This window comes from Nematostella vectensis, chromosome 14 (genome assembly GCF_932526225.1).
Source record: "Nematostella vectensis chromosome 14, jaNemVect1.1, whole genome shotgun sequence".
Lineage (NCBI taxonomy): Eukaryota > Metazoa > Cnidaria > Anthozoa > Actiniaria > Edwardsiidae > Nematostella > Nematostella vectensis.
Window position 1 is genome coordinate 744,656 of NC_064047.1, and position 9,850 is coordinate 754,505.

At 51.1% G+C, this 9,850-nt stretch overlaps 1 protein-coding gene across 1 annotated transcript; it reads right to left on the reverse strand.

Annotated features, from left to right (window-relative positions):
* Positions 1-6,757: 6,757 nt before the first annotated feature.
* LOC116618524 lies at positions 6,758-8,777 on the reverse strand. The gene is made up of 3 exons (XM_032382290.2): positions 8,618-8,777; positions 8,016-8,267; positions 6,758-7,042 (listed from the first exon to the last, which is right to left on the reverse strand). The coding sequence occupies exons 1-3, from the start codon at positions 8,670-8,672 to the stop codon at positions 6,837-6,839; spliced, it is 513 nt and encodes a 170-aa protein (XP_032238181.2). The 5' UTR covers positions 8,673-8,777; the 3' UTR covers positions 6,758-6,836.
* Between the last annotated feature and the right edge of the window lie 1,073 nt (positions 8,778-9,850).

Here is a 9,850-nt window from a genome sequence, read left to right on the forward strand (position 1 = left end):
ACCTGTTAGACTCGGGTGACCTGGTCATGGCCACGGCGAGGAAGGTATTGTATAGCGTCGGAAAGAAGGACTCCATCATGTTCCCCCACTCCATCGCGAGTAGCGAAGACTCGCAGTACCCTGAGGGTCGAGATCTCGCTGTCCGTTTTGAAGGCAAGTGCGCTCGCCATGGCGACGGATCCTCGATCGTAGTTCGCAACCGTGAAGAAGCCGCGTATCTGACAAACCTCCTTGCGGGCACCGACCACTTACTTAACTTCGAGCATGCCGACGGGGCTCATCTGATCCAATACAAAGACGGTGTCCGACGCTCACAATGGTACCATATCAGGGCCTTCGTCTTGGCGTACACAAACATAGCGTTGCGACGCATGTTGAGGCGGATTCCTCGCGAAGACGTCCTCCGGGTGTGCACAGATGCCATATACGCAAAGGCGGTGCCCAGTGGTGTAAAGCTTGTGGAGCGAAATCCGAGGTATGGAGAGTGGCGCCACAAGAAGCCTGGGTACGAGTGGCGACCCGAAGCGGCTTGGGGTCCGAAGAAGTCGGGGAGCTTGGCCAAGGAGCCAAGCACTGCGCCGAGTCTGCCGTGCGATCTAGTGGCCGCAACCTCTGCAAAGATGTATCTATGACCGAGTGGGCGGTGCACATGTGCTCACACCCGAGAACGACCTCGCCCACGACCATCGCAACAACCCGCGCCTCGCGGTGAAGGCTCAAACCTACCACCACTACCTCTGCATACCAGCGGAGAAGCCGATAGAGGAGTTGAGGCCTTCCGAGCTGGGGCACAAACTCGACCGTCTCGCAGAAGTAATCATCATTGACCAGTGCTGTAAGGTACAGACTAAAGTGCTACGCGCCATCCTAGAGTATCTCGCCACGCGGCCGTGTCAGGTAGTGTGTTGTGGCGACTATGGGCAGGTCCCGCCCTGGGGAGATAAAGAGGGGCCTCACGATATGCTCGAGGAGTGGGCACAAGGAAACATCCGCTGGTTCGAGTCCGACTACCTTTGCCTGTGTGAAGACTGCGGAAAGCCTTACAGTACATGCGACGGCCTGCCCTCCTCCAGGCTCCACGACATAAAGGACCGGATCTGGTGTCGGCCAGATTCCCAACAGCTTGAGGTGTTTCGAGAGGAGTGGGATGGGATAGCGTTCGAAGCGGCGATCGAGCAGGCCCACCCAAGCGATATGTGGGTGTGCTCGACCAACAAGATGGGGGCTCTTGTTCAGCAGCGATTGATAGAGCACCACAGGAAAAACCACCCCCGATTGCCAGCAACCATCCGCTTTGACCCCGATCCTAGCGTCGCGCATCGTTATCGCAAGCAAGGGCGGCCAGTGCACGTGCCAGGCAAAAGGGGTGAGAAGGTCGACGCATACAAAGGCACGGTAGTCGAGGTTCCTCTCGACGCGGTCCTTAACGGGCTTCCCCTCGAGTGGAAATACGCGGGCTGGGGAACCGTCCACCGGGTGCAGGGCAAGACTATCCAGACTCCAAGACGTCTGTTTATCATAGACCACAGCTTAGAGGGCTGGATCACGAATGCTGTATACACCGGCATCTCCCGCGTGCGGCTAGCGAGCTAGCGGAGTTGCTTTCCGGGACTGGTGTGTGTGCCGAAGGCGTGCCAGCGCTTCGCGCGGCATCTTCGGCATGATAGCCCTCGCGTCCCTGCGACTCGCTAGCGAATCAACGTGTTGCACAGCTTTTTTCTTCGCTCTGTTAAGCCGGTTCCACTTTGCCAAGCGCCTTCCAGCTTCGACCCGTCCAGGGTGTTTAGGTCGGGTCGCGGGTGTTTCGGGGCTCGTGATCCTCTCCACTAACGGCAAAGGCGTACGTGCAGGTTCATGAGCAGCTTGTTTGTCAGGTTCCGCTAACCCGTAGGGTCGCTGGGTACTAGTACTTCCTTGAGGTTCCTCGATTTGTGGTGCAGCTATTTGGTTGCTGAGGAAGTGGCAAGCTTTCAAATGGACGTCTACTCTGGGATGGCAGACTCGCCAGTGTGAGTTTGCGGGCAAACCACTGGTGAGTCCGCGACTGCTACCTCGTGTTGACAACGCGTGTCAGCGCCGTTGGTGTTCACATGACGTGCTACGTGTAACGCCACGACGGCTACTGCCATCAAACGACCGCAGCGTAGAGACAGGCTTCCGCACAATGTGCGGAGCTCGCTGTTGATGTAGTCGGACACGAGGTCATTGTGAAGATCGACCACACTGTCTATCGGCAGCGTCATGCCTACTAGCTTGGTCGTAAGCTTCAGGAAGCTGTCTGCCAGGGCGTCTGTAGTCCGGCTGGCTAGAGCGGTCTCGTATCGCTCCTCGTACTTCCTCACCTCCTCGGCTCTTATGCGTTTGACGTAGTCGTGAGTCAGGGCCTTGCCTACCATCTCTCTCGACTTTCCAGAGGCTACGAGAATCGCGAGTTTCTCCCTCGCGTCTGCTATCTCAGTTTGCTCACCTCCGGTAGCCGGCTGCGTCGAGCAGTTCAGTGACTCCAGTGGCGCCCCCCTCAAGACGACTCTGAAAGTATTCGTCGCTCATCATGGTACACGTGTGTTCCGCCTTGAGGGCGGTGGTTTACTGCGCTTACCGTTCAACTAGGGCGATGGTATAAGGGTGGCGCAAGCAAAACTCTAACTTCGAGAACTTTTTCGTCTTGAGGGCCTTCATGTACTCTTTCATCTTCTCTTCTGAGAGCTCTGCGCCGTAGTCATGCAGGATAACATTTATGTCCGCCTTGCTCGGCGTATAGAAGACCACCAAGGCCGCGATGTTCTCACCGAACGGCTTCGTGATGCTGGTGAGCTGCTGCGTGATCACCCACACGCTAATACCCACGTGACGCGCGCTGAACGCCAAGTTGACGAGCTGGTCAGAGCGCCTCTTTACGTCTTTCGAGGCCGCACAGTCGTCGAGTATGATTAGCGTATTAGTGCCTTCGAAGACGGCGGATGCAAACCTCAGCAGTGTGGCGATCTGACCCGCCTCAGGTGTGACGACAAACAGACGTTTGTCGCCCTTGCCGAAGCCGTCGTATGTTTTGTTGTAGACAAAGGTAGGGCACACGAGTACGATGTAGTCGAACTTGCCCCGGAAAGGGCCGCGCAGCCGGTCCACTATGAATCGGGTCACGTTGAGAGCGTTAAATGGGATGTTTTCCGGGTCCATACCGCGCTGCCGCTGACACTTCGTGTCTGTGTTCAGTATTGTATGGACACTAGCTGTCCGTTCATAAGGTTCATTTGGGCGTCGGCCACCACAAACACGTGACAGTTGACGGTACCCTGGCCGCTTGCCGTGCTTTTTATCTCGAGATGCACACCGTCGCGGGTGTTGACCAATCGGAAACCGCCCCCATGGATAGCATCGTCGTCCGTCGTGCGAAAGTAGATCCACAGAGCAAACTTGTTGTCGCCATAGAACGACTCGGGGCTGACACTAGGCTCTCCGCTGTGCCAAGAGGCCCGTGAGCGCAACGAGGAAAGGCTATCCGAGATCGACGAACTAGAACGCGAAAACCGAGAGCTCGAGAACCGAAAGCCGCTCAGAGAGCGCATCAAAGCTATCTTCAAAAAATACGGCTTAACCGTCACCGCTATCGGGTTGGCCGTAGCGACGACGATCGCGGCCATTGTAACTTCGCTCGGCAAGTCGCTCTCCTCCGAGACCAGAGGGGTCGGTAACGGGCTTTAGGCTATCGGTAAAAAGCTAGTAGGCAGCATCGCGAACTTCGTGTTTAAGGCTGCAGGAGAAGCGGTGAAATTCCTTGGCGAGAATGCGTGGCTGCTCATTCTAGCCGTAGCCGCGTTCCTGGTTCGTCGAATGCAAAGCAATCATCGGAACAAGTAATACGCCGCGGCCACCGCGAGTGCCGACAACCCCGCCTTGAAGGCGGTGTGGTCACTCTTTCCGCCCAGTCCGGGCGATGTCATGATGCGCATACGTGAAGAGGGGGCAGGCGCCGCGCCCTCTGCGTGCACTTTCGCGAAAGCCTTGCTTCGCACCTCGCGGTCGATCCTCGGATCAGTCACGTGTTGCACCCTAGGATGCCCACCGGCCATGTTATGAGCACCGACTGGCTTTGTCTCGGTGTTGATCGCGTTTGCGCCGAGCGTCATGGAGTCTGTGGCTTTCTGCAGTTTATTGTTGTAGCCCACGACGCTTTGCGTGTTTATCACCAGATCGCTCGGCATCAGCCACACTCCTGGTGCGACCGCAAGACTCAGTCTCACCTTGGCCTCCTGCACGGCTAACTGGTACCTTTGCACGCTTTGAGCGATGTCGTTTTCTATGATCGCGTCTTCAAGCAGCTTCGTAAACTCCGCCTGCGCCTCCATGGCTGGCCCACCGGCCCCCGCAATAGAGGAACGGACGTTTACCTGCGAGCCAAGCACTGTGTAGACGAACGCCTCGACCGAGCGATCGAGTCTTCCTAGCCCTGCTTTTGTCAGCCCCTCACCTTTGGGAGGCGCAAACCAGCTATATTGCACACCCCCGTGGTCGTCGTTGCGTATGAAACCCACCTGCTTCCCACTAACGTACGTCCCACCTTCGTCGCTAAACAGATTGAGGTGGCTCGGGTACTCGTCCGCCGCCGTGTCGTAGCCACGGATCACGTGCACGTTGCGATACCCCTCCCCCGGGTAGTACACAAACACATCGCCTAGCCTGTGGTTCCGCCCGCCTTTCCATCGGAAGTCCGGCTTACACGCGGCAAACCGAACTCCATACATAGACGCTCGAAAGCGGCTTTCTTGTAGGGGTTACCTTTTTGCGTGAACGGGCTGTCGCCAGGCAGGGGGTCGCCGAGCTCGTAGAGTATCCTCCGCGTGGTAAAGTAGACGTGAAACCTTAGAAATCCCTTGATGACAGAGGGGAGCGTGGCGAAAGCGGGGTCGGTTAGGGACACACCACATCCGGCGGTTGCGCACCAGACCGCAAAGTTGAGTTGCTGTGGCCAGTACCCATAGGAAGGCTCCGATAGCCACCGGCGAGACTCCTTGGCGGACTTGTGCGTGACTACTGTCTCTTTGAATATGTCTCGGACCCTAGTCGTGAATGAATTGTCCTCAGCCACGTGTATCTCTAGCTGGGTGAGTAGTGGGGTGATGCCTGAGGCCGTGCTCTCCACGGGGGTCGCGGGCACGGCGTAGAGCAGCTTTTGCCCGAGGGTCAGAGACCTAGGGAAACCGGGTTTTGCGTGTTTGACTTGTTCGGCTATAGCGTGTTTGATATGTTCGGCTATAGAGGCTCCCGCCGCAGTTGCCGCCTCTTTCGTCTCTTCCGCCCCCCTTCGGGGAATCGCCTCCTCGTTCAACATCCGCCAGCCCTCTCAATCCATGCTCAGTCCTATTAAACACGAAGGCGGGCTATGTTCAACACAATGGTGGTCCTACATATTGTGCTCATCAAAGGCGAACAGACGCTCTACTTCGAGCGGCCGATAAGGCGCCCACGCTTCGTGGCGCTCCGGCACTGCTCACTGTTTAACAGCTGGTATAATATCGAGCGGAAGCATCAGATAACGACTATAGCCGCCCTCCCGCCCATCGCTACTCTGCCAGCCGGGCACCACACGGCCGAGTCCATCGTGGAAACGATCAACCTCGCTGAAAGCAAGATTCTAACCGCGAAGCTGGATCCCCTCACCGGGAAGATCGCGCTTATGTCCAGTGGCGTTGCGTTCCTGAATGCCGAGCTTTGCGCACTGTTTGGCCTAGAGGCTAAAGACAATCAGTTGGGGGAGTGGGGCCTCGCACTGCCCTTGGTGGGACCCCCACTTAAGGTGGCTTTGCCGAAAATAGAGGCCCTCTACATCTGCTGCGATATCGTAGATCGCACGCAATGCCTCTCCTTAGGCGGGCCTTCAAGCGTTCTCGCTTGCCTAGAAACCTGCGGGAGACCGCACGAGAAAGTCGTCTATGGACCCGACATCCCCGTTTGCGTCGCAGCAACTTCCTCTGAGTTCGTCTCGAGTATCCAAATATGGATAAGGGATAACTACGGTAGACGGGTGGACTTTAAGGGCAAGCCCGTTCGCCTTGTATTAGAGCTAACCTAGCTCCGACGTAACAAACATGGCAAACAGCGACGTTAGCAGTGGTGCCATATACCCCTCGCTTCCCAGTGTTTGCCCGCAAACGCACATGACGCAGGGCGTCGGCGCGACGTGCAAAGCTTCCGACTCCAGAAAATATGTGACACTCAGGCGGTTCTAGACAACGAGATAACGCATCATCGACAGATGCGGAAAAAGTATAAGCGCGCCTTTGCCGTTACCCATGCTGTGTCTGTGGCATCCGGCATCGCTGCAGGGGTGCTTTCCAGCGCCGGGGTAGGGGTCTCTTTGAGTGGGATAGGGGTTCTGATCGGCGGTTCGCTGGCAGGGGTCGCTGGGCTGGTCGTTGTCGTGGGCGCAGGGGTAGTCTCTAGGGGTCTTACGGGCAAGGTGGCTAAACACGAAGACACGATGGTTTTAGCGGAGAGTAAGAAAAACTCGATCAGCGAGATTCTCTAAGGCTCTACAAAACACATCTCAGACGAAGAGTTTCAGTTAATACTTCGGGAACAGGAGAAATACTACGCGCTCAAGGCCGCAATCAGAGCTCGACACGGTCTCGCATCGCGTGAGAAAAAAAAGCAAGAAAGGGCCCTCCCTGTAGACACGCGGAAAGATGAAAAAGAGACTGCGAGAAATATTTTCACTCGTAACAAATTTTGAAAGAAAACGAAACACAACTCACTCATATAACATAGGCGTCCTTTTCTTTATTTAACAATAGCGCATGATATGACTATTAACTATGACGCCACAGAGAATCAATGGCTTAATTTTCAATGACCTCCGTACTGGAACAAATATTACAACGCCAGCCACACCATCCAGGACTACGTCGCTGCCGTTTCTTGTTACCACACATCTGTTCCTTCCTAAAGTGAACCTCGACGCCGACACGGCAATCCCGATCTTTGTCCAGGCCCTTTTCCTTCATCAAACGATGCGCCTTTGACAACAAAGCATCTCCAAGTGCTCCTTTAAGACACAAAAAATTGAGTCAATGATACCAACCCTGAATGAACACAACAACATTTTTGTGTGGGGAACTGGTGGGGGGATGAAATGCTCCACTGACAGAAAAACATAGGATTACCAAATTGTTCTGCAGAATATTTAACATGTGTAAACCCAGGTCTTGTCAGCTTGGTTTTTGTCAAAGATGGTATAACAAACGTTCTCTCTACAGCTCTACAGCTTTATATAAAATGGAGATTACAATACCAAGATTGTGAGATGAATGGTTTTGAATGCAAGCCCACCCCCTCCCCACTAAGCATGGGAGACCAAACTGAACCTCTCGGCTGTACTTTTCCTGGATCTTGACTGCAAAGACAACATTTCAGTTGGCCAGACACTGTTGGTCTACAGTACTGGGGACACATGCCCCCCCCCCCCCCCCCCCCCACACACACACACACATTTTCAAAAATTATAAGGAAATAACCAGTAGAGGTGTGGCTGTGCCCCCCGATATTTTCTTAATGTTTCTGTTTTGTGCCCCTCCCTCCCCCCCCCCAAAAAAAAAAAAAATATTTCGAGGCCTGCTACGTCACTTGGATAGGGCATATAATATTTTTTTATATAATATGAGCCTGCTAATTAACATTTTTGCGTTTATACCTTATTTCTAGATTTTGTAGACTAATGGGGCTTAGGGTGAATAAGAGATCAAAGGAATATTAATCGATTGACCATATTATTTCGGCGTAGAGTCTTTAGGATTTACTCTCTATTAACTTAGACACCACTATTTTCTGGCTTTAAAACAAGTCAAAAATTGGTCTTTCCACAATCTTTAATTCTCACCTTTCAGCAAGCTGTCCAGACAGACTGTCAAAAAGGTCACCCCCCCGTTCTAAATCCTAGATACGCCACTGGAACTTTGTATTCAAAAAAAGAAAAGAAAATAGAGAAGAATAAAGTAGTCTTCCATGATTTGTAATCTCACCTTTTAATAACATGTCCATTTCCCTCTCCACTTCCATCACCCGGCCACACGTCACGTCCTTGTAGTAAAGGTACTGCTTCTGGTAATTTGGCTTCTTCTGTCCTGGTCTTTTCACAACTTGAGTGGTGACCTCTTTCTTGTATCCATTGCCTTCCAGATCTGCCTGTTTCAGAAGACTTTTCATCTCGTCATCGGTCTTGGAGAAGTCCTTGTTGAACACTCGCAAGTTCACTTTATCCTGTACTGTCGCTTCTGTAAGCAAACAACATTAAAATATGTTAGAAAAAGGGCAAATCACCGTAGCCTGCTTGCAGGCGTTTACTCGATGTTTTTTCGCTATGTTTACCCGGGTTTTTTTTTCGCTATGTTTATTTATGTAAGCTTCAAGTTTGAATTATGTTTTCTTTTTACCGACGCGGAAGACCCCTAATTTTTTTAGCGTATTTTTTTACATTATAGGATCATTGTATGAATTATCGAAGCTTGCACCAATCGTAAGAGTGTACATTTGAAAATATATGTAAGATCGAAGTCACCCTGGCCCTGCTCTGAAGAGATTTGTGGAGGGATTATCGAGAAAAATTGGTCGATCTAATTCTCACCTGTTACTGCGACCCAGGCCACCACCGCCATGACGAAGCTTAGCTTGAGATGCATGCTGGGTAGAGAATCCACTTGTGTAACAATTTCTTCGATGTCCTTGGAGAGCGATAAACAGCGAAGGATGACTGGCTATTCGTATGCGGCATTAAGTAGACCATCGATTTCTGACTAATGACCATATTTGGACATCGCGGAAGTCTAAGCACCGTCTCAGGTTTAGCGAGAAGCAAGTGAACTATTCATGCCAAGGTCTGAAGCCCGCTAAACAGGATGTGTTTGGTGTCCCATCTTTGTTTAATTAGCATATTATTATCTGTCAAACTTGTGTTATTATACTTAGCAGTAGATAACGTCTACAAAGCATTGTCACCGAGCCAGTGAACATGTCCCTTTTATTTCCTTTTATTATCACGTTCTATAAATAAAGAAAAACCCTCTAATATTTTGTCTTACTTTTTATAGTTCCATTTTTTTTCCACTCTAAACTTACAAGTGGGATAAAGCTAGGTACTCATGTCAGTAACCTTTAAGCACAAACAGTTCGTTGCATGGTAACTGCTGAAGTTTGCGCTTGCTGTCACATCTTTGTAAACTTCAGCTCTCTAACGTCGAGCTGTACATGTTGTTGCTTAAGCCTTTTAACTATTTAAATTTCGACAAGAATTGTTCACTGGATTCACGCTAAAGCGACTGAGAAAAAAGAACTATGCTTCTGATACCCAAATATGGTCATCTTTTGAATCAATGGGCTGCGTGTGAACGCGTGCGACGATAAAAGGCATCGCTCTTTCTTTGGCTCTTACTTGACGAACACAGAAGAGATTATAACAGGTGAAAAATTTACCCAGCATGCATCTCAAGCTCTGCTTCTCCATGGTCGTGGTGACCTGGGTCACACTAACAGATAGATACAAAACGATTTGAATTTAAGAATAATATTAGAAAAGAAAAACACCATTAAACTTATATGTAATATTATCTTTCAAGGTGTAGCCGTCTTTTTCTTCGTTCAACTATATATGACATATACCTCTTTTTATAAGAAAGTCGAATGAGGCTCAGTTAGCAGCAAAATGTCGTTCTGTTATTGTGATGAGTTCTAAAATGCAGAATCAAATTATATTTCTCATGACCATATCATAAGATATCATTGTTAATATTTGATCATGTGTATAATTCATTTTCTTTCTAACTCTTCATAAAATATAATACTGTTATAAACCAGGCTGAAA